The sequence below is a fragment of the Phoca vitulina genome, unplaced genomic scaffold (assembly GCF_004348235.1).
Source record: "Phoca vitulina isolate PV1807 unplaced genomic scaffold, GSC_HSeal_1.0 scaffold17, whole genome shotgun sequence".
Taxonomy (NCBI): Eukaryota; Metazoa; Chordata; class Mammalia; order Carnivora; family Phocidae; genus Phoca; species Phoca vitulina.
The window spans coordinates 33,819,693-33,844,164 of record NW_022589720.1 but is presented as its reverse complement, the minus strand read 5'-3'; the positions used below and the strand labels follow the sequence as shown (position 1 = coordinate 33,844,164).

Here is a 24,472-nt window from a genome sequence, read left to right as displayed (position 1 = left end):
CTTTAAAAAATAAATTCTGAAATGCTTACATATTTGTATCACTTTGATTCATCCTAGAATGAACCAACATTTTATACCTCTGACGGTGTTCCTTTCACTGCGGCCGACCCAGGTAGGCTGTCTCACAGTGCTTTGCCCCCCATTGCTTGGTAAGCTAGTGAGTTACAGAAAACCATACCCTCACGGGTACAAAGCTGTAACTGTTTGAAGCAGGCACATTGTTCTAAGATACAGGGTAAATGTTTGTAAATGTTTATTTCCTATAGAATATTCTTTACAGGGACAACCGCTTTGAACCATTTCAAGTGGAAAGTCTGACTCTGTGTATATAGTATCTTGTCATCCTGATAGTGGTTTTGGAGGAATCCCTTGATTAAATGCAACCATTTTTGTTTTATATTTTCTCTAATATTTCATTTTTATACTGTAAGCTTTAGGTGGTTAAAATAGAAGGGAAAGATGGTTCTAGTCACTACATAGAGTACAACATTTGTTACTATGGGTTAATACTTGCAGATACTAAGAATTATGGGTTTCATTAATAGTCAGTAGGTCAAAGTTAATTAAAATCTAAATCTCAGCACACTTCCCCTTCCAGAAAAGGGCCATTTATAGAAAGATTTCTTTAATTGTGATAAATGGGACTGCAGTATGAGCAAGAGAAAATTTTCCCAGTTGATAAAAATCATAACCAGCTTATTGTTCGGAATTTTCCCATTTGCTTATTCTGGATAGCAGGCACCTCGTGTTCCTCAGAGGAGCTGGAAAGAAGGACTCCTTAACTTTCAGCTTTAAATTATGAAACACTCAGAATATAAAAAGCACATTGGTTCGTTTTAAATGCCAAATAATACTGCACTCAGAGTACAGCTCTGGTTATAGGTCCCTACTTGAGGGTGGTTGGGTGGCTCACACTCCTTACTATAGAGTGCTGTACTCTTTAAGTAGTCCTTGTGCACATGCAGGAGGTTCTTCAGGGTGAAGAAGTACAGTTGCTACATTGTAGGTTACCTGCATCTTCTACTTCACTAAATGTTGCTAACCAGCTTTCCAGTCTGACTATACCGTGATATGCCCCCCCAGAACATGAGGATTCCTGTTTCTCATCCATGGCAACACTTATTACCAGACCTTATTGTTGTCAGTTAGATTGTACCAAATTGTAAACTTTCATTTCCTTACTAGTGATAATGAATTTCTTTTCATGTTTCTATTGACAGTTGTTTTCTTTTTAAGAATTTTTTTTTTTAAGAATTTTAAGAATTGCCTATTTGTGTTCTTTGCCCATACTTGTCTTGGATCGTTTGTTTCTTAACTGATTTGTAATTCCTTACATAGCCCAGAAAGTGACTCTGAGGTTCTCCCAGTATATGCTGTCTTTCCATTATGTTTGTCTTATCCTATAGAAGCTTCGAGTTTTCATGTCACTATATCTGTCTTGTTCCTGTTCTCAGTGGCTAAGGTTTCCTTATTACCATCAAATTCCATTTTCTTCTAAAAGTCTTTGTTGCTTTTTCATATTGAGGTCTTTAATCCATCTGGCTAATCTTTATGTGATAGATGTAGTAGGAATTAAATATTCCATGTTCTCTTGTCTCAGCAACCGGTGTTGAGTTACCCATTCTCTCTCCTCAGTAAAATGCAGTCCCTCTGATGTGTACCATGTCCGTCCTCTCTAACTTGTATCTTAGTCTGTGTCTGTGCATGTGGATCTTTTGTCTGTCTTAATACCAATACCACAGTCTTAATTACTACTTTACTTTAAATCTTGCTATGTCTGGTAAGACAGATTTTCTTAGTCTTCAAAGTTACCTTGAATCGTTTTGGTTCTTTGTTCATCTGTGTCTCATTTGTTCAACCTATTTGTTCTTTTGTCTATAGAAATTTCTAAACATGCTTATTTTTGTTTCACATTTTTGTTGTCTTTTAATTCTAACCTTGCTGTTATTTTTGATTATCACATAAAATTTATTTTGATCTTTTTTTTTAATTGCAATCTGATATTTAATGGTCTTAAACTTTTTTTGGAAAGGATTTCAAACTTACAGAAAAGTTACAAAAGTAAAAATTGTACAAATAACACCCATCCACCCATTACCCACATGTACCCTTTGTTAACGTTTATTCTATTTGCTTTATCACTTGTTCTGTCCACACTTTTCTAAACCATTTGAAGTTATACATATTGTGGCCATTTATGACTGCTCTCATGTTTTAACTGCAACAAATTTTTTGTTTTTTGTTTTTCTTCATGAAAACTCCTTATGGCTTGGGTTGTAGTAACATCTTTTCCTGCCAAGGAGCCACAGGGGTAAAACTGATTTGGAACAAGTTTTTATTTTCTTGTTATAGGGTTTTTTATGTGGGTAGTAGAAATTTGAGGTCTAAGCCCATTATTACAAATTTTCTGAGGAACCAGTTTGTTCAGAGTACTGTTGTTTCTACTTCAAACCCAGGAAGAGACCAGCAAGCTTCTTTGCTATCTCTCTTTGCCACCAGAGTGTTTTCCATTTTGTTTTTTTCCTGGTCCACCTTTTTTTGAGATATCCACCCTTTGAAGGGCCCGGGTTTTTGTAGGTAGAGGTGGGCGTGGGCATGAATTCCATCTCTGTTTCACATGGGCCCAAGACCTTGCTTTCTGAACTTCTGTAGGTTTTTAAATCCAAGCCCCTTTGTTAACTGAGAGCATGTGGTCTGCCAGCCTCCTGGCTGGAGTAGGTATGTATGATTTTCAGTTCCCTTTTTGTTGGTCATCAAGGGACTTGATTTTCTTTTTTCTGAACTCATCTGTGCATTTAAAAGAATGTTTGTCTTATCTGTTACCTCAAGTATTTGTTGCAGGAAGGTTCTACAGTTAAAATTGTCTCCAAATTGCCAAAATTGGATGTCAAAATATCACCAACCCTTTAAGCTGGAATAAGTTTTATAGAGATTGGCAATCTTGGGGAAAATACGGTCTAATGTAATTATCTTGTTGAAATTTGAGGTAGCTATTGTTCACAAGAAACCAATTTTAAGGTAACTAGTTTTAATACACACTGATCTGTTTTATTATTCAGAGATAAGTACTCCATATGGACATGCTAATCTTAAAAGATACTCAGTAACTCTGCCTAAGACAGTTGGCAGATGGAGAGCTATAAAATTACCCGTATTGCCTTGGAAGAACCCAACCAAGGGAAAGTTCGTATAGCTGAAACATTTATCAGATAGCTACCTTCCAGCTGTCTCTGAGGGAAGAAAAGAAAATCCCCTGTGCTGAGAACCTTTGCTAGGTTAGCTAATGTGATTGAGAAACATGGGCCGGTGGCTGTTAGTTGCTAGCCACTAGCTCACTTGACTTCCTCGGGAAAGAGGAAGGGGAACAGAGGCCGGGCTATTTGATTAAAATCCTTCCTTGTGGAAGGAAGAACAGGAATATGGAAGAACATGTTTTTTCCCAACAAGTTATATAGATACATGTTTTGTCTTATGGAAAGAGAGTATAAGCGGCATACACGTTGGCTATGGTATATCCACAGTGGCCTTGATTTGCAACATGGAATTAGAGGAATGTTAAGATTTATGAGCACGCAGGTGGCAGAAGCAAGCCAGTTAGAATATACGTTTTGTAAAAGCTATTAAATATGCACCTGGAAGCTTCCTGCTATTTAAACACTGGCTCTCCTTAAATGAAAACTAATATTAAAAGTCATTTTTAAGGATAACTGGCCATTTTATGACTTTTGTCAGCATTTTTAAAATTTTTTTTTTATAGATTACCAAGAGAAATATCAAGAGTTACTTGAAAGAGAAGACTTTTTTCCAGATTATGAAGAAAATGGGACAGATTTATCAGGGGCTGGTGATCCGTAAGTTCTTCCTAGCTATTAACTTTCTTTGTGATATTTCTGTGGCCATAGTTTGTAGATGGAGTTTAGATTAGAAAAAGGTAGATGAAGAATGCACATTTTGATTTGATGGTGTTGCAATGGTATACATGTATGACTTACCAAAAATTTTCAGGAAATCATACTAGAAAACATAAACTCTGATTCTGAAAATGTATATATATCTGAAGGAGAAAAACTAAAATAGTGGTATACTCAAGTATAGTTTTGTAAAATAGATTCAGTTCAGCTCTAATACTGTAAGGTCTTAGGCAAATTCTGTGCCTGTTTTTTCCATCTGTAAAGTAGAAATAGTAGACCCTTCCTTGAGTTCCTTTGAGAACCAGGTGAAAATACATACATACTTAGAACCACCTCCTGGCAGACAGTAAAAGACTCAGATCTTAGCTGTTTTAAAGGATGAATTAAGATTAAAGAGAATGCTGATAACTACATTAAGTGTTTGGACTGATGGGAAGGTATAAGTTATAGTCCCATTCACATCTCTCGATCCCTACCTGCCATTCTTTGTAATAAAAGAAACTTTTGCTACTCCCTTACCATCAGATTGCATTACACTGAGTTATAGAAGAACCAAGAACTTGTGAGGTTAGGTCCCAGCTCTCTTAACAGTTTATGTGAATTTGGACCAGTTATTCAGGTATTCTTCTAAGTGGAGGAGGGAATAAATTAAAACTGACTTAATTTTTTCCTACGTCTCATCTCTCATGTATGTTGTAGGTTAAAAAAGTGAACCACTTTTATTCTCTCCCCCATCTAGTGACATTTATAAGTCTGTTTGAGATCTAATGTTAACCATATTTTTTTTACATACTAGTTTAATTAAAAAAAAAAATAGGGTTGTAAGGACTCAAGCCCAATAAGAAAAAGGTTCAACCCTGCTGGGTATACCACTGGAAGTTCAAGCTGTTCTTGGCATTGAATTTCAGATTGTCCTGTGAAGTTTTGCTTGGTAAATATTACATGCTCTTGCCCTGATACACTTATGGCCATTTCAACACATGGCCTTGTACTAGAAATGGAGGAACAATGACAGAAAGACCCATCAGCAGTTGGTAGGATTGGCAAGATTGTTTTGTCACATACGTAGGTGGAAAGGATTATTGTGGGGTGGGGAGACATATAGACAACACGTTGTAGAGGAAAAGTGTAGAAAAGGGAAAAGATTTGGAGTCAGATTCTGGCTGTGCTACATATTTAACCCAAATCTTAGAGTATTTACTTAACCTCCTTCCAGAGTCTTTTTTTCTTTTATCTCTAAAATGGAGATGATGGGGCGCCTGTCTGGTGCAGTCAGTAGAACATGTGACTCTTGATCTTAGGGTTGTGAGTTCGAGCCCCATGTTGGGTGTAGAGATTACTTAAAAAGAATGGAGATGATAGTAGTACCTATCTTTTTAAGATGGCTATGGGTATTCAGTAAGAATATGTATATTAAATCCTTAGTGGGCTCTTTAAATTTTCTACCCATACTTAACTGTGGAAAGCTTTGTTTTCCATCATTTTAAACTACCTAATAGTTGGAAAAATTCTGAGATAGATGATCTCGAAGGTAGCTTCTTGTTATGAAAGTGATTCCAGATAAATGGAATGTGACTAAATTGTCATTTCAAGAATACCATTTCTGATGTTAAGTAGATATAAAATAGGGGAGCCTCGGTGGCTAAGTCGGTTGAGCCTCTGCCTTCAGCTGAGGTCATGATCCCAGGGTTCTGGGATCGAGCCCTGCATTGGGCTCCTTGCTCAGTGGGGAGCCTGCTTCTCCCTCTCCCTGCCACTCTCCTTGCTTGTGCTGTCTCTATCAAATAAATAATATCTTAAAAAAAAAAAAGTAGACATAAAACTTTTCATTATTAGAGGTGAATGGCATATCTGAAATTATGTTCTAATTATAGTGTGATTAAGGTAAGTTTATGAAAATAATATCAATCTTGAGCCCCCAAATTTAGATGTCGAGACTTTGAATTCACTTTTAGGTTAGGTTAAGAATTTAACATATGTTGGGCGCCTGACTGCTCAGTCAGAAGAGCATGGGATTCTTGATCTTGGGGTTGTGGGTTTGAGCCCCACATGGGGTGTAGAGATAACTTAAATTTTTTTTTAACATACGTCTAAAAGTATAACAAGCTTAATTTCAAACACAAGAGACTAAGAATCCAGTGTGAAAGGTAACTGCTCAGATTAAGCGTTTGGTTGTCTGAGGACTGACATGTATGTAATTCTGAAAAGTGCTTACATTCTGTAACAGTCTAAGAAAGTTATATCACCATACTTTTTTGTGTGGCTTAGCATCTTAGATATTTCTGAATTGAAAAATGTTAAACTTATGAATCATCTTTACTTCTTTCATAGATACTTGGATGATATTGATGATGAGATGGACCCAGAGATAGAAGAAGCTTATGAAAAGTTTTGTTTGGAATCAGAGCGTAAGCGAAAACAGTAAAGCTAAATTTCAACATAACAGTTTTATAAAGCAGTTTAGGTTATGGTGATTTAGCAGAACACAGGAAAACAGGAAAATGTGTCACACTTATACCAAATTAAGGATGTTGAGTTATGTTACTAATGTATGCAACTTTAATTTTGTTTAACACTATCTGCCAAAATAAACTTTATTCCCTATAACTTAAAATGTGTATATATATATAATAGTTTATTATGTACAGTTAATTCCACTGTTTTGGCTGCAATAAAACCGATTTTGAAATAAATGAAATGTTGAAAGTAAATTTTGCTAGTTGGTTAGAAGCTTAACCTTTAAATTCTACTTTTCTTGAGGGAAAAAGTCTTAGCCTGGAAATATGTATTATTGCAAAATGTAGCATCCTTTTTTAGATGAGTATATAGCTTTCATTTAGTTTTACGTTGTCTCAATGAATTGGGTTTCAAGTATGAATCACAATCATGAAAATCTTTAGCACTAAAGTCTTAGAATATATCATTAACAACTGATTTACATATCCAGATGCTATTTGATACCAAGGGCTTTTAAAATGTCATTAAAAAAAAAAAAAAGACTTAAAACTCCCAACTAAACAACCAGGATTCTTCACTTAGGATTTATTGGAATTGTTCTTCCCCACCGCACCCCCCAACTTTTCATTACCCAAAAGCCTAGAACATTATTCTGCTTTATTTATATGGCTTTCATTTTTATTTTGTAGCATGAGTTGCATTGACTTTTTTACTAGAGAATTTTACTAGATCTTTGTCACTCAAGTTTTCACCTGCTTTATAATTGATACACCCTGAGGATCACTTTTCTAATACTTTTACTATAATGCAGTACCACCTCAGCCCTATTTAAAAATATTTGTACCTAATGTCAAAAGCCTTTTTCCAGCTAACTAAAAACTTATGTACAAAAGGATTGCTTGTAAATATGCATGTAAATAGTTCTGTTAATAACCCACTGTTTTACATTTGGTACATCTGTGTCTGCTAATACAGTTAGCTTTCTCACTTTTCAGCTTGTTTGTTCAGTCTGGATTAAAGTTAGACTTTGAAAATAAAATTTAAATAGTTTTGTTTTCCTCTAAGTTTTTGGAGTGGTATCCTGATATTTTAAAGAATTTCTGTTCAACTTTGATGTCATAAAATTAAGTGTTTGAAATCAAACTATGCTAGAAGATATCCTGTTCAGTGTGTGTTAAGAATTCAGTAACAAGTCTAGTTGGAAAAATTAAATATAAAACATTAACCTTTAGATTCCTTATTGTAAAAGGGAAGGATATATATAATTGGGGTTTTTGGAACTTGTAATAGGATTCTTTTTTTCAAAATGGCTCCTGTAATGTGGTGGATAATTACTTTAATCTGCAGTTCTCCAAAGACTGTGCTCATTGTAAATCTTGGGGGTGAGGGGGAAGGGGTATGGGGAAGAGGGAGTACATTAGACCAGGGGCCAAGTACATGATAACTGAATATACTTTAAACTTCTCATGGTTGCTTTGTGAATAACTATCCAGCTTTGTCCACTAGCTCATTGTCACCAATCATTGCTGTACTCAGGATCATTATGTGTTCCAGTTACTAGGGCTGTTTAAATAACCACCCAAATTTAATGTCTTCAAACAATAAGCATTTTATTATGCTCATGAGTTCTGTGGTTTAGGGATTTGGACAGGGCATGGCTTTTTTCTATTCTGCAGTGTTTGCGGCCTCAGCTGGGAAAACTAAGGACTGGAGGTGGTTCAAATGGCCGGGAGCTGTAATCATCTGAAGTCTTCTTCACTCACATGGCTGACTGGGCCGAGATGACTTGAAGCTATCACTTGGCAAGACCCACCTACACATGGCCTGTCCATGTGGCCTGGACTTTTCACAAACATGGCAGCTGGATTTTGGAGGGGGCATTGTAGAAGACTCAGGAAGAAGCTGCATTTGGAAGCTGCACACAGCATTAACTTCCATTACAGTCTTAGTTCTGAGTCACTAAAGACATATCAAATAGGAGGCCATCAGGAAATGTGTGGATATGTTTTAAAACTGCAACGGTATATCCCGAAAGGAAGAGCCAGCCCTGTGCTACAATTGTTGGCCGTATCTTCAACAGAAACATGGGTCCTAAGTCTCTTGTAAGGATTAATAGTACAAGTCTCCAATGAGCAAGAATGCCCGCGGGTGCTAGTGCAGGTCATAGGCCTGTGTTCTGGTAACAAAGTACAACTACTGGTTTGTACAATATCTGGCACTTGTGTCATCAACTCATACCTTCTGTCTTTATGTTGTCCATGCCCTTCCAGCCAAAGACTACCAGGAATATACGTGTACCTGAACAGGCTGGGCTTAGTACTTTTGCACTAAAGCAGAATACACATATGGGGAACTGTGGGGTGTGTCAGTAAGAGGGTATTAGAACCCATTATAATAGGATTTGTGCTTTGGTTGGATAATTTGGGAGAGGGTCCAAGAAACTGGAGGTTCACCCTACATTGGAAATTGTCAGAAAAGGGCAATTCCATGATTAGGTATTTCATTAAGTCTTATATATAGAAGAACAGATGGATCTGGAGGAAGTTCTCATTTGTTTAAGAAAAAATCAGTCATGTTTAACGAGAAGACACGTGGTATGAAAGAGTAAAAACCTGTTCAGGACTGAAGGACTGAAAATCAGTTCTCATGGTGGGTGGGGGGGTGTGCCCTTGCTGTTTTTCTGGTTGGGAGGATAGACACAGATAAAGCCAGCTACAAAGTTAACAGGACATATTTTTCCCAAAGCCATGCAATTATAAACTACCATCATGATCCCTTTGTAGGACTACTGCTTTGTTGTCTTCAGACCTGCTTTGCTATCCCACCTGTCTATTACTGGGGATACCCAATTACTAAATAGCCGTCACCTCATAACCACACCAATCCCTAGTCAATTCCTGCTGCTAATCTTGCTTCAGAAGCAGCATCCAACTCAGAACAGGTATCTCTTCCCTTAGAATCTCCTCAGATTCCTTCAGCAGGAATCCAAATTTTACCAAAGTGGGTGCCCTCCTCCTTCCTCTTGTGTAGCATGCCATTCGTGTTTTCCCTGGAGTTTCCTCCCTTGCTTACAAGTCAGTAAGATTTTGTCAGACTGCAGGCTTTAACCTGGTGGTCTTTGGCTGACTAGACTTTAGTAGATGTAAATAATTTGAGGTCAATTATACTAGGTCATGTATTGTGTCAGCCTGGCAAAACAACCCTGGATGGACCCAACACTGTTGCTGCAACCAGGCAGCTGGAGGTCCTATTTCTGGTAGGTTTGTACCAGTGTCAACTCATAATCACCACCTAAGCTATCAGCACTGCCAGTAATCCTACTGTGTTTATTACCTTGCTTGTTTTAAACTCCACTGTCTTTGTTTCTCATCCCCATTTAATGACTTGCTTCGCAGAAGAAATCAGGCAAATGTACACAAATGCCTCCCATTCATTTCATCCCTCCTCTTGTACAGGAAGTAGCCCTCCTGTTAAAGGCCAGTTGTTCCACATGTGCTTGAATCCCATGCCCTCACTCTCATGAACTCTGTTGTTACTTGGTCTGTAATTTTTCTTTTTTAAATCTTTCCATTGGCCCTTTGCATGAGCTGTTGAACGTGTCATTCCTCTCATCGAGAAATCTGGCCCTCACATTTCTGTACAGTTCTATCTGCTTCCTAGCCAGATTCTTCAAATGTCCCATATTTGTTTTCCATTTCCTTCCTATTTGCTCTTGAGACCTATAGCTTCTGCTGCCACTATATACAATAGCCCTTGGTAGAGCCACCAATGACATCTATGCCACTAAATCCAGTAGAAATTTGATTCTTTAGCTTGTTCTCTAGGCAATATCTGACAGTATGAAGGGACACCAAAATTGAAAACCTCTAGGCATCTGGAATAGAGTAGCCTTCTTTCTGGCTGTTCCTCAGTGTTTGTGGGATTCTCTTCCCTTTAATCTTAAGTATTGGTGTTCCTCAAAGCTCCGTCAACATTTTCTTCTCATGTCACTATATCCTTGGACTATTTAATCCTCTCCTAAAGCTTCAGTTAGCAGCTATCAACATTGACCTCCAGATTTCTTTCTAATCTGTTTCTAGACCTTGCTAACGTATTTGCACTAGGAAGACACAAAATTGAAGTCCTGCTATTCCCTAAATTTTCTTGTGTCCATCTTACTGATGGCACTGCCCCCTATCCACTTACTCCAGTCAGAACTTGAGGAACTGTTAAGTCCTGTTCAATCATCCCCAAGACTATTGAACTGATGTAAATATTTCTTGGAGCTGTGCTCTCCATCCTTACTGTCTAATCTTGAGTCTGAAATGCCGTCTCTCCCATCGCATTTTCAAGAGACTACCAGGCTCCCCACATCTGCTCTTGCATCCTACAATCCATTCTTCACTCAGACATTCCAGGGGTCTTTCTAAAATACAAATAGCATCACAAAACCCCTTAGTAGTAGATAGTTTGCAGATAGGAGGTTCTTAGTCATTAGGAAAAAGGTGAGAGCAGGATAGGACCTAAGTTAACAGTGTGTAATAGAAATTGATGTTACTGATCAATGAAAATAGGGCATCTGAGGGTGACTTTATGACACTCTACGTAAGATTGAGGTCAGTTTGCTTATCAGACGTTCAAAAATGGAGATGAATTTAAGGAGTTAGATTTATTCCCATTCCTTGGTGCTGCCACCTTTGCTTAAAAAGCCCTTGATTATCAACAACAGCCATATTATGGAGAGAGCCCAAACATCCATCGACTGATGGGTGGTTAAAAAAGATGTGGTATGTATATACAACGCAATGTTACTCAGCCATCAAAAAGAATGAAATCTTGCCATTTGCAATGATGTGGTTGGAGCTAGAGTGTATTATGCTAAGTGAAATAAGTCAGAGAAAAACAAATTACCATATATGTGAAATTTAAGACAGAAAACAGATGAACATAAGGGAAGTGGGAATAGAAAAAAAGGAGAGAGAGACAAACAAGCCCTAAGAGACTCTTAAGGATAGAGAACAAATTGAGGGTTGATGGAGGTGGGTGGGGGATGGGCTAGATGGGTGATGGTTATTAAAGAGGGCAGGGGTGTTGTATGTAAGTGATGAGTCACCGAATTCTACTCCAGAACCAATATTGCACTGTTAAGTAAAATTTACCAAAAAAAGCCCTTGTAATAGTTTACCATCGCTTTTAAGATAAAGTCCATCATTCATAAATCCATAATGATCTGGCCCTTGCCTATCTCTAAGTCCCCATTCAGGCTTCTTGCTCCTAAAAGCCTCTCTCTCCTTTTTAGTCATTCTTAAATCAAACTGGCCTTTCGAAGGGGGCAAGATCTTTCCTTTGGGCCTCAGGGCCTTAACACAGGCTGTTAGCTCTGCTTGAAACACTTTTTCCACATTGTACTTGGCTAACATACTTACCCTTTGGATTTCAGTGGAAATACTTCCTCAGCCTCAGGTTTGTCCACTACATGCTCTCACAGACCTCTGTATTTTAGTTTAGGAATATTTAACCACTACTGTGACGAAATTACTTTCTACTCCTTTCTTTCCAGTTAATCTCCAGCCCCCATCCTCGACCCTGGGTCTCATTCCCTGCTTTATCCCCAGGGTGCCCAGCACATAGTAAGTTCCCCATAAATACTTACAATAAATTTAGCAGCCACGCTACTTGCTATTTTAGAAAAAAAGTGCAGATACACAGTTGATACCAAATTAGGAAGTCTCTATCTTTGTCCAAGTTTTTGTTTGTTTTTTTTTACAGCTTTATTAAGGTATAATTGTTGTTTAGATTATTTAAATATGCATTACTCCACTAACAGCTCTTGGCCGAACTGCCTGACAAGGATGAATCACAGGTCCGACCGGTCCGAACCTGAGTATCGGAAGTAAAGATCAAGAAGGAAGCAACCACATTCAGGACCGGGAAAGCCCGCCTCCCTTACTTCCGGTCCCGCCCTTCTCTAGGAGCGCGACGGAGATTGGCCCCCGGAGCGGAGGGCGCGGGCTGGGCGGGACTTCTGGTCTTTTTCCGGAGAGGAAAGACGCTTCCCCCGGTTGCGGGAAGATTTGAATTGCTGTTGATTTCCTGTGTTTTCTTTGCGGGTTCATAGTTGGCGCTGCAGCCCTTCTCCCGCTACCCTGACACGACGGACGTCTCGTCCAGAACACTCTCTCTGTGACCTTATTCCTCTGCGGCTGTGATTGTTTTCTCTCATCAAAGAAACATCACCGTTGGTAATTTGTCAAATTCAAGAAATATTCCTGGAGAAGCGGTCGTGGGCAGGCTTCAAGCATTTTGGCAAATTAAAGGGGCCTTTGGCCTCATTTCCAGGAATTTTCATCTCAGAACTGCCGTGTGAGTCCCAGACGTTGGTTATTGTTTTGGTGAGGCTTTTTCTGTAACTAGATACTGCCATTTGGAAGAATGAGGTCCCATTGATGTCAAGTACAGACTTGTGGCTTTTGATCGTTAAACACTCTGACGTAATGTACTGGGTGGTGAAAACAAACAGGAATAAGACAGTAGAGATGAGGCTGAAATGTAGGTTGGAGCCGGATTATGTTTTTTTAATAATATGCCGGGAACTTTAGATATTCCACTGTTTCTTGTGTCTGCTTGTTATTTAAATAAATAATGATTATATCTCTGTAACCTTTTAAAAATTTTTTAAAAAACATTTTATTTATTTGACAGAGAGAGAGAGCACAAGCAGGGGGAGTGGCAGGCAGAGGCAGAGGGAGAAGCAGGCTCCCCGCTGAGCAGGGAGCCCGACGCGGGGCTCAATCCCAGGACCCCGGGATCATGACTCGAGCCGAAGGCAGTTACTTAACCAACTGAGCCACCCAGGCTCCCCACTTTTTTTTTTTAATTAAAAACTTGGCCAAACATAGAGACATTTTCCTAATTGGCAATCAGAAAATACAAGTTTTCCGACCTGTTTTTTTTTTTCCTGAAATAGCAAGTAGATATCTGAGATTTATATGTATATGTGTGTGTATGCAGTATAAATACATTTATTGCTATGAATATTTATTGCTTGTGACATGAACAAGCACGTAAACAAGTGATGTAAAGTGGTTGGTATTGTCCGGATTGTGAAAAGTTACCTATAACAGCAATACTGGAAATGGAGAGGGAAGAAACTGAAGAAGGTCCTGGATAGTGGCAGAAATGGAGGAGTGAGTTGCTGGACTGAAATGGAAAAGGAGCCAGGTTCATAAAAGAAACCTACCAAATCAACAAGACATGTTACAGGGGAGTGGAGAGAAACAGAGTGAAAAGTCAAATATTGCTAATATTGAGATGCCATTAACTCAAATTGCAAATTCAGGAGGAGCAGGAATTTTGAAATTCACTTACTTATTCTTTCATCATTAACTAAATATCTATTGCACCCTTATTATTTGCTAAGTATTGTTTTAAATGCCAGGGATACTGCTGTGAATAAGACAGATGAGGTCTCTGGTCTTATTGAGTTTATATCCTAGTGGAAAAAGATAAAAAGCAGGGAAAGGAATAGAATCAGTTTCGATAGTGATAGATGCTATGAGTAAAAAAGATGAAATGGATAAAAAGTGATTGGGAGGGACACCTGGGTGGCTCAGTCGGTTAAACATCTGCCTTCCGCTCAGGTCATGATCCCAGGGTCCTTGGATCAAGTCCTGCATCGGGCTCCCTGCTCCATGGGAAACCTGCTTCTCCCTCTCCCACTCCCCCTGCTTGTGCGCTCTCTCCCCCCACCCCTCTCTCTCTGACAAATAAAAAAAATCTTTAAAAAAAAAAGTGATTGGGAGGTGGTTGGGAACAACTTTAATTGAGTTGAACAAGTCAGGCCTTTGAGGAAGTGATATTTAAGCTTAAAAGACAAAGAGCCAGCCATGTGATAAGCCAGGGAAAGGACATGCTAGGCAGAAAGAACAGTGCAAAGGTTCTGAGATAGGAAACAGCATGTTTTAAAAACATTAAAAAGGCCACTGTAGCTAAAGTGTCCTGAACAAGAGAAGAGAGTTAGGAGATGACATTTGGAGGGGAAGATGAGGCCAGATTGTGTGGCTGTTATAGGTCATGGTTTGGAATTTTATTTAAGTGCAAAATGGTAGATTGTGAGCCAGGATGTGATAGATATCATTTTTATTTTAAAAGATCCCTCTGGCTACTGTATGTAGACTGGACTTGAGGGAGGTAAGAGTGAAAGTGAAATGAGGAGATGTTACAGAAGTCTGCTTTGGTGGGAGTGACAATGTTCCATTTTAGTTATGTTAATTGAGTTTGATTTATCTGTGGGACAAGGACATGAAGAGAGGTCTAGCAGGCAGCTTAAAGTTCTGGGGAGAGGTCAGGTGGATTTGGAAGTTTTCTAGAGAGGGGAATTAATAAAATTGTGTGAATCTCCTCAGGAGAGACCATATGGCTTAACGTGTACTTATATTCTGACATATTTTACAGAGGATTATAGGCCAGTCATATGTAGCTGATTACATACATTGAAAGGGCGTAAGATTTTTTTTAAAAAGCAAGGGTGGGCATAAAAACAACATGAGTGGTTATAGTAAGAGATGATATGGGACTAAGGTCAGGTCTTAAATCCTTGATTTAAGAGAATGGTGAAAGGAATGATTAAACTAAAAACAGAGGTAGGGGTCCCTGTTTGGCTTAGTCAGTAGAGCATGTGACTCCTAATCTCAGGATCATGAGTTCAAGCCCCACATTGGGTGTGGAGTCCACTTAAAATTAAAAAAATTAAAATAAAAATAGAGGTAGATGTAGTGGGAGAAACCATGGCACTCCCTCCTTTTTTAAAAAAATAAAAGGCAGAGGAAAAGAGAGTTTGGTGTGGGGGAAGGTGGACAGCACTATCACAGAGTGAGCAGTTTAGTAGGATGAAGACTGAAGTTACTGGGTGTGGGAAGACATTGGTGACCGTTGTGAAACAATTTCAGTAGAAAGGTGGAGAAAGGCTGGATTGCAATGGACTGAAGACGGATGGGAGAGAAAGTAGACAATGAGTGGATATTATACTGGAGAAGTTTTTTGGTAGGCAAAAAGGGTAAACTGAGGAAAGTTACTTTTTTCTGTCAGGTGAAAGTTGACCACCTGAGTAGTAGGAGATAATGCCCTAGAAGAGGATGGGCTAGTGTTTAGAAAGGAAAGTCTTAAAAAGGATGATGTCCTCGGGGCACCTGGATGGCTCAGTTGGTAAAGCTTCCAACTCTTGGTTTCAGCTCAGGTCGTGATCTTAGGGTGGTAAGATGGAGCCCTGCATTGGGCTCCACGCTCAGCGGGGAGTCTTCTTGAAGATTCTCTCCCTCTGCCCCTCCCCCACCCTCTCTCCCTCTCTTAAATGAATAAATATTAAAACAAAAAAGGATGATGTTCTAGAGGGAGATGGGTAAGTGTCAGAGAGGATGGCAACGGTGTTAGAAAGGAATCATAAGATCTACTGAGCTCCGGGACACCTGGGTGGTTCATGGGACGCCTGGGTGGCTCAGTCAGTTAAGTGTCTGCCTTCGGCTCAGGTCATGATCCCAGTGTCCTGGGATGGAGTCCTGCATCAGGCTCCTTGCTCGGCAGGGAGCCTGCTTCTCCCCCTGCCTCCTTCTCCCTCTGCCTGCCGCTCCCCGTGCTTGTGCTCTCTCTCTCTCTCTCTCTCTCTCTCTCTGACAAATAAATAAAATCTTAAAAAAAAAAGATTGGGCTCCTACAAAGCGACATTGCAATTCTGGCACTGGCATATGTGTTGTCTGGTTCAATTCTTGCAACAATCTTGTTACTATGCCCCATTTTACAAATAAGGAAACAAACAGCCTGAAGTATTTAGCTAGTACATGGTGGAGTATGAATGGAACCCAACCCTCTAATTGCCCTTCAGTCAACCCTTTATGGAAAGCGTAGGCGATGACAGTCATTTTAGAGGTAGGGAAGAGGAAATTGAATTCGGTGAAATAAGTGAGTCTAAGACACTAGAAGATTACTTAGCTTGCTCAGGAGTGACATGGAACTACTTCCTTAATGTCAGACTAGGAACAAAAATCCGGGTATTGGGATTTCTTTTTCAGTGTTCTTTTTCTTAGGCCTAATAGTTACTTTTGGCCTGCCTTTTGCATATATTACAAATGATTTGCTGTATTCTTATCGCAAAGATGGAATTTGCTTATTATATGAATTGACTTACTGAGCATATAATTTACAGAAATTAAACTTCAGGAGAACTAAAGCTATTGAAAGTATAAAGGCAGTTATAACTTGGTGAGCTTTCTTATCCCTTTAGGTTATCTTCCCACATTGGAGTAAAGCCCTCGGGGTTAATTAAGGCATTCTGTTCAGGTTGTTAATGTCAGATAATTTAAAAGTATGTAGTAAAATAATCACTTCTTAAAATTTATTTATTTTGCTTCTTAAAAATTTTTTTAAATTAATTTATTTATTAAAGATTTTTTATTTATTTATTTGACAGAGAGAGATATAGCGAGAGCAGGAACACAAGCAGGGGGAGTGGGAGAGGGAGAAGCAGGCTTCCTGCCGAGCAGGGAGCCCGATGTGGGACTCGATCCCAGGACTCTGGGATCATCACCTGAGCCAAAGGCAGACGCTTAACGACTGAGCCACCCAGGCGACCGAAATTTTTTTTTATTTTAGAGAGAGAGAGAGAGCATGGGGAGAGGAGCAGAGGGGGAGGGAAAGGGAGGGGGGAAGAATCTCAAGCAGGCTCTGGGCTGAGTGCGGAGCCCAATGTGGGGCTCGATCTCACAACCCTGAGATAACAACCTGAGCCAAAATCAAGAGTTGGACGCTTCACCGACTGAACCACCCAGGTGCCCCAATAATCCCTTTTCCTCCAACAAAAATACAAGGGAAATACATTTTGCTTATGTTCTTAGAAAATGCATCCATTTTCTATTATAGAACTTTTGTACATTAAAGGAACTATTTGTGCTACCCTATTTCCTATTTCCTTCAGTCTTCACCCTGGAAGGACATTTTATCCATAGTCCTAGTAATGGCAGCGGAAGTGCGAATGGTACTTTATGAAGACGATTCAGTGCAAGTACAATATGTTGATGGTTCCAGACTGCAGCTTTCTCCATGTGGCTCTGAATTTTTATTTGAAAAGGCACCTCCTGTTTCAGCACATCCTTTAGAACAACCAGAAAGAATTCGTCAAAGGACACACTTTGTTATTAGCACTTACCGAGTAAGTAAAGATGACACAGAAACAACTCTTTCTGATGCCAGAATATTGTTGAGGTAGTCAGAATATGGAAAGTAATCAGTATTCCAGATTACTGTCACTCTAAATTGATTTTCAAATTATTTTACATTTTTTAAGGTTACATTATGTATTTCTTTTTGTAGGAGCAACTACAGCGAGCCCTAGATTTTCGAAATTCTTTTGCTGTTTGCCCTTTTTTATCTGAAAGCATCATACCTTCTGAAAGAAAAGAGGTAATTTTTCAAAGATTTTTTTATAAGTAATATTTGAGGGCAAGTAATTAGAAACAGGTAGTTTCATATTTAATCTTTTTCTTTATGAGACTTGGGAATACACATGTTGCTGTAGAATGCATAGGCTTATATTTTTCACCAGACTAGGGTGTTCTGGTATGTTAAATATTGATGAGACCCTGAAGGTACATAGTTCAGTAGTTTATGTGCAGTTACTGTTCAATAGAGATGTTTAATTACTTATAGATATGCACATTTTATTTTTTTGCTTATATTCTATTTTGAAGTTTTATGAATAATAATATAGCTATCATTTATTAGGATTTACTTTGTGCCAAGAATTAGAAATGATATTAAAAATATTTAATAACACCAGTCAGTATGGCATGGGTTCCTGATAATCAAAATGGATGTCCAGCCAGTCAAAACAGGTATATTCAGGTATATTTTTACAGGTGAGGGCACTAAATCTCAGAGAGTTTACCTAATCTGTTCGTGGACATTTTCTAAAAGGCAGTCAGGATTTGAACCAAGTTTATCTGACTCTGAAGGCTATGTCTTTTAATCACTTTCCACTACTGTCATGATGGCAAAGGAGCCAAGAAAAATTGTAAGCTGTAACTTAGTCTATAAGAGTATTTGCTGCTGATGCTGTAGTAGGATTATTAGATAATCTAATTCTGGAAGAGAGAACTTTTTTTTTTTTTAAGATTCATTCATTTATTTGAGAGAGAGAGAGCCCGAGTGAGGGGAGAGGCAGAGGAAGAGGGAGAAACAGACTCCCTGCAGAGCAGGGAGTCCGATATGGGGCTCAATGCAGAGCTCCATCCCAGGACCCTGGGACCATGACCTGAGCTGAAGGCAGACACTTAACCGACTGAGCCACCCAGGTGCCCTGAAGAGAGAACCTTCTTAACTGACCATCCTTACAAGCCAGCTTTGCCATCAGTGAATACTGTACTAACATCTGTACACATAAATAGCACTATAAGTTTAAGAAGCTTTCTTGACACTAGCTTTTGTACATTTAAGGTTTATATAAATGGAAGCTGAAGTGTTTAACTGTTGCCAAGATTAATTGATTAAAAGACTGTTACGTGAAAAACAAACTGAGGGTTCTAGAGGGGAGGGGGTGGGGGGATGGGTTAGCCTGGTGATGGGTATTAAAGAGGGCACGTTCTGTATGGAGCACTGGGTGTTATGCGCAAACAATGAATCATGGAACACTACATCTAAAACTAATGATGTCATGTATGGTGATATAACATAATAATAAGAAAAAATTTATGGGTTAAAAAAAAAAGACTGTTAGGTGACACCTCCTGTTTTTATCTTACATGAGGAGATGTAGGCCCTGGCACCTGTTACGAGTCTGTTTGCTATTGGTCAGGATCAGTTTACCTTTGAGTAATTTTTTTTTTTAGATTTATTTATTTATTTATTTGAGAGAGAGAGGGAGAGAGGGTGCGTGCAAGTGGGGGAGGGTCAGAGAGCGAGAACCTCCAAGCTGACTCCCTGCTGAACGCAGAGCCCGACACAGTTCGATGACACAGGGCTCGATCTCACGACACGTGAGATGATGAGCTGAGCTGAAACCAAGCGCCCGACGCTCAACTGACTGAGCCACCCAGGCATCCCTAGTAATTCAGTTTTTAAAAAATGTTGCCCTTTAAGCTACCTGGAATTTATTTTAGGGTATGGTATGCCAGGTGCTACCTAGGATAGGTACTTTATACATGTATTTAGTCTATTGGATAACCCTTTGAGGTAGCGTTTCCCACATGCTGTTCAGTAATTCCAGTACCATTCATTAAGTCATTCTCCCCTTCCCTCCTTGTTTTGGAAAGTTTATGTAATCACATGTAACATCTTAAGATATGGTTGATTCTGTTTCCTTATTATCTGAGTTGCTCTGTCAATGATTTTTATACTAGTTCCATACCATTTAAGTTGTGATTGCTTTTAATATAGTACATTGTGGTGGTGTTTGTACATTGTAGTGCTGGTCTTCCCTCATTAATATTCTTTTTCAGGGTAGACTTTTGGGAAGGGCTGAAAATCTATCTCTTTTTCTTCTCTTTCATTTTTTATCTCTGTGTGCGTGTGTGTGTTTTACATCTCTCTAAGAGAAATAATCTTTTTTTTTTTTAAATTTTTTTATTGTTATGTTAATCCCCATACATTACATCATTAGTTTTAGATATAGTGTTCCATGATTCATTGTTTGTGCATAACACCCAGTGCTCCATGCAGAACGTGCCCTCCTCAATACCCATCACCAGGCTAACCCATCCCCCCAACCCCCTCCCCTCTAGAACCCTCAGTTTGTTTTTCAGAGTCCATCGTCTCTCATGGTTCTTCTCCCCCTCTAAGAGAAATAATCTTAACAATATCAAATATTCTGTGGAAAAATACATATAGGCCGACACCTGGCTCGCCATTTTTCATTCTTTCTAGGTAGTAAAACACAAACCCAACTTCAAGAGCTTTCTTACGCAATATATAGGCATCAAATGTATGGAAACATTGGACTGCTGACAAAATGCTCCCCATCTCTCTTTCTCCCCTCCACTCAGCGTATCTTCATTGACTTCTCAGAAGTGAGATGGCCCAGTCCTGACACTGCTGATGGTGTGGTATGTACACAGAGGGGCAGCGTGAAGATAGCATCGTTGGATGGGCACGCATACCTTTGCCTTCCCAGATCGCAGCATGAATTTATAGTACATTTTTTGTGTAAAGTAAGCCAGAAGCCAGACTTGTCTATAGTATTGTCAGAAAAGAAGAATCAAGCCAGAAAGGACAAACTAGTTGAGAAAGCAGGCAAAATCTGTACATATGGAAGTTTATCAAGACAGAGACTGAAGAATAAAGAAAATGACCTTTATTGTCAGCTCACGAAATCCAAGGAACCTTTAGAGAAGAAGAGCTGTGTAGATGGAGCCGAAGGGAGGGAGGAGCCACCCCCACCTGGTACACGACACACGTGTGTATACGCATGGGTGAAGCAGCGCTGGCCTGTGGCCTCCTGTCCAGAGGAATGGAAATATCCTTTGTCTTTAGCACTTCATTTTCGTAATAAAATCAGCAGTATGTCAAGAAGTGATGCAGACATCACCCAGAGTAGAACGTTAACTTCTGAGATTTCAGAGGAAAGAGGAAAAGAGGTTTCTGCTCTTCCCAGGGCCCTGTTACTCAGCTGTCCTGTCCCCCACCTGCACAGGTAATGGAAGAATGGCTTCTTTGTCATCAAGCTCTTCTCAGAGCCAGTCCTTAACTAAAGATAATTTTTCTTTCTCAGTCATCTGCTACCATTCTTAAGGAAAGTTCATTGATCCAATATTTTGCTAATAACCGATAGTAAATCATTCCCCTAGCCCATGTGTTGCTTATGTTCCTTACTCTGTGCTCATGCATTGAGTGTTTATGGAAGGCTGACCGTACACTACATACTTTGTAAAGCACAGAGACTATAGAGATGACCAAGACACAGTCCTTGCTTTCTAGGAGCTTGGACTCTATGAAGGTCACTGTCACTGAAAAGATGATTAAAGTGTGGTAAGTGTTGGCACAGGGCTGTGGTGGGGAGCACAGAGGAACATCAGCTGCGTCTCTGTGGAGTCCTCCCATTGGTTGCTGGAGCATGGATCTGACTGATTTATGATCCTGGGTTCTTTCTTTCATACCTACTCTCAGAGGCCACACCTATCTTTGGTTAGCTGACTATAAATTGATTCATTGAACATTTTTGAAACAAGTGGTAAACGTGGAGAGGTTTCTGGAGGCCAGATATAAACCTTTTCCCTCGACTAAGAGGTGAATAACCTCTGTAAGTAGTACAGTAGTGATGGTAATAGCTGACACAAAGTGCTTACGTGCCAGGCACCTCGGTACTTCATCTATTGGATTATCATAGAAATTGTATGAGTTAAGTATGCTTATCACCCCATTTTGCAGAGGAACTTGAGACACAGGAAGGTTATGAATTTTTTTTTTATTATGTTATGTTAATCACCATACATTACATCATTAGTTTTTGATGTAGTGTAGTTTTAATGTAGTGTTCCATGATGCACTATTTGCGTATAATACCCAGTGCTCCATGCAGAACGTGCCCTCTTTAATACCCATCACCAGGCTAACCCATCCAGTACCATACTCTCTTGATGATGACAGCTTTGTAATAGAGCTTGAAGTCCGGAATTGTGATGCCGCCGGCTTTGCTTTTCTTTTTCAACATTCCTCTGGCTATTCAGGGTCTTTGCTGGTACCATACAAATTTTAGGATTATTTGTTCCATTTCTTTGAAAAAGTGGGTGGTATTTTGATGGGGATTGCATTGAAAGTGTAGATTGCTCTAGGTAGCATTGACATCTTCACAATATTTGTTCTTCCAATCCATGAGCATGGAACGTTTTTTCCATTTCTTTGTGTCTTCCTCAATTTCTTTCATGAGTATTTTATAGTTTTCTGAGTACAGATTCTTTGCCTCTTTGGTTAGATTCATTCCTAGGTATCTTACGGTTTTGGGTGCAATTGTAAATGGGATCGACTCCTTAATTTCTCTTTCTTCTATCTTGTTGTTGGTGTGTAGGAATGCCACTCATTTCTGTGCATTGATTTTATATCCTGCCACTTTACTGAATTCCTATATGAGTTCTAGCAGTTTTGGGGTGGAGTCTTTTGGGTTTTCCACATAAAGTATCATATCATCTGCAAAGAGTGAGAGTTTGACTTCTTCTTTGCCAATTTGGATGCCTTTTATTTCTTTTTGTTGCCTGATTGCTGTGGCTAGGACTTCTAATACTATGTTGAATAGCAGTGGTGATAGTGGACATCCCTGCCGTGTTCCTGACCTTAGGGGGAAAGCTCTCAGGTTTTCCCCATTGAGAATGATATTCGCTGTGGGTTTTTCATAGATGGCTTTTATGATATTGAGGTATGTACTCTCTATCCCTATACTCTGAAGAGTTTTGATCAAGAAAGGATGCTGTACTTTGTCAAATGCTTTTTCTGCCTCTATTGAGAGGATCATATGGTTCTTGTTCTTTCTTGTATTAATGTATTGTATCACATTGATTGATTTGCGGATGTTGAACCAACCTTGCAGCCCAGGGATAAATCCCACTTGGTCGTGGTGAATAATCCTTTTAATGTACTGTTGGATCCTACTGGCTAGTATTTTGGTGAGAATTTTTGCATCCATGTTCATCAAGGATATTGGTCTGTAATTCTCCTTTTTTTCTTTTTTTTAAGATTTTATTTATTTATTTGACAGAGAGAGAGAGAGATGGGGAGAGCAGGAACGCAAGCAGGGGGAGTGGGAGAGGGAGAAGCAGGCTTCCCACCAAGCAGGGAGCCCAATGCGGGGCTCGTTCCCAGGACCCTGGGATCATGACCTGAGCCGAAGGCAGACACTTACCGACTGAGCCACCCAGGTGCCCCTGTAATTCTCCTTTTTGATGGGGTCTTTGTCTGGTTTGGGGATCAAGGTAATGCTGGCCTCATAAAACGAGTTTGGAAGTTTTCCTTCCATTTCTATTTTTTGGAACAGTTTCAGAAGGATAGGTATTAATTCTTCTTTAAATGTTTGGTAGAATTCCCCTGGGAAGCTATCTGGCCCTGGGCTTTTGTTTGTTGGGAGATTTTTGATTACTGCTTCAATTTCCGTAGTGGTTATAGGTCTGTTCAGGTTTTCTATTTCTTCCTGGTTCAGTTTTGGTAGTTGATACATCTCTAGGAATGCATCCATTTCTTCCAGATTATCTAATTTGCTGGCATATAGTTGCTCATAATATGTTCTTGTAATTATTTGTATTTCTTTGGTGTTAGTTGTGATCTCTCCTCTTTCATTCGTGATTTTGTTTATTTGGGTCATTTCTCTTTTCTTTTTGATAAGTCTGGCCAGGGGTTTATCAATCTTGTTAATTCTTTCAAAGAACCGGCTCCTAGTTTCGTTGATCTGTTCTACTGTTCTTTTGGTTTCTATTTCATTGATTTCTGCTCTGATCTTTATTATTTCTCTTCTCTTGTTGGGTTTAGGCTTTATTTGCTGTTCTTTCTCCAGCTCCTTTAGGTGTAGGGTTAGGTTGTGTATTTGAGACCTTTCTTGTTTCTTGAGAAAGGCTTGTATTGCTATATACTTTCCTCTTAGGACTGCTTTTGCTGTATCCCGAAGATTTTGAACAGTTGTGTTTTCATTTTCATTTGTTTCCATGATTTTTTTTAATTCTTTAATTTCCTGGTTGACCCATTCATTCTTTAGTAGGATGCTCTTTAGCCTCCATGTATTTGAGTTCTTTCCGACTTTCCTCTTGTGATTGAGTTCTAGTTTCAAAGCATTGTGGTCTGAAAATATTCAGGGAATGTCCCAAACTTTTGGTACCAGTTGAGACCTGATTTGTGACCTAGGATGTAATCTATTCTGGAGAATGTTCCATGGGCACTAGAGAAGACTGTGTATTCTGTTGCTTTGGGATGGAATGTTCTGAATATATCTGTGAAGTCCATTTGGTCCAGTGTGTCATTTAAAGTCTTTATTTCCTTGTTGATCTTTTGCTTAGATGATCTGTCCATTTCAGTGAGGGGGGTGTTAAAGTCCCCCACTATTATTGTATTGTTGTCGATGTGTTTCTTTGCTTTTGTTATTAACTGCCTTATATAATTTGCTGCTC

General features: G+C 39.2%; 2 protein-coding genes across 5 annotated transcripts in view; both read left to right on the top strand.

The window, feature by feature from the left end:
• The window catches only part of PAIP1 (poly(A) binding protein interacting protein 1), a 31,748-nt gene extending 24,854 nt beyond the window's left edge, over window positions 1-6,894 (top strand). For all 4 annotated transcript variants that reach the window (XM_032415270.1, XM_032415269.1, XM_032415268.1 and 1 more), the window contains exons 9-11: window positions 58-112; window positions 3,758-3,851; window positions 6,243-6,894. In XM_032415270.1, coding sequence (XP_032271161.1) covers window positions 58-112; window positions 3,758-3,851; window positions 6,243-6,336 — 243 coding nt within the window. In that variant the 3' untranslated portion in view covers window positions 6,337-6,894. The remainder of the gene's footprint in view (window positions 1-57; window positions 113-3,757; window positions 3,852-6,242) is intronic.
• A 4,583-nt stretch (window positions 6,895-11,477) lies between these two features.
• CUNH5orf34 (chromosome unknown C5orf34 homolog) overlaps window positions 11,478-24,472 on the top strand; it is a 35,280-nt gene continuing 22,285 nt past the window's right edge. The window contains exons 1-4 of the mRNA XM_032415311.1: window positions 11,478-12,739; window positions 17,314-17,547; window positions 17,709-17,798; window positions 20,375-21,021. Coding sequence (XP_032271202.1) covers window positions 17,353-17,547; window positions 17,709-17,798; window positions 20,375-21,021 — 932 coding nt within the window. The 5' untranslated portion in view covers window positions 11,478-12,739; window positions 17,314-17,352. The remainder of the gene's footprint in view (window positions 12,740-17,313; window positions 17,548-17,708; window positions 17,799-20,374; window positions 21,022-24,472) is intronic.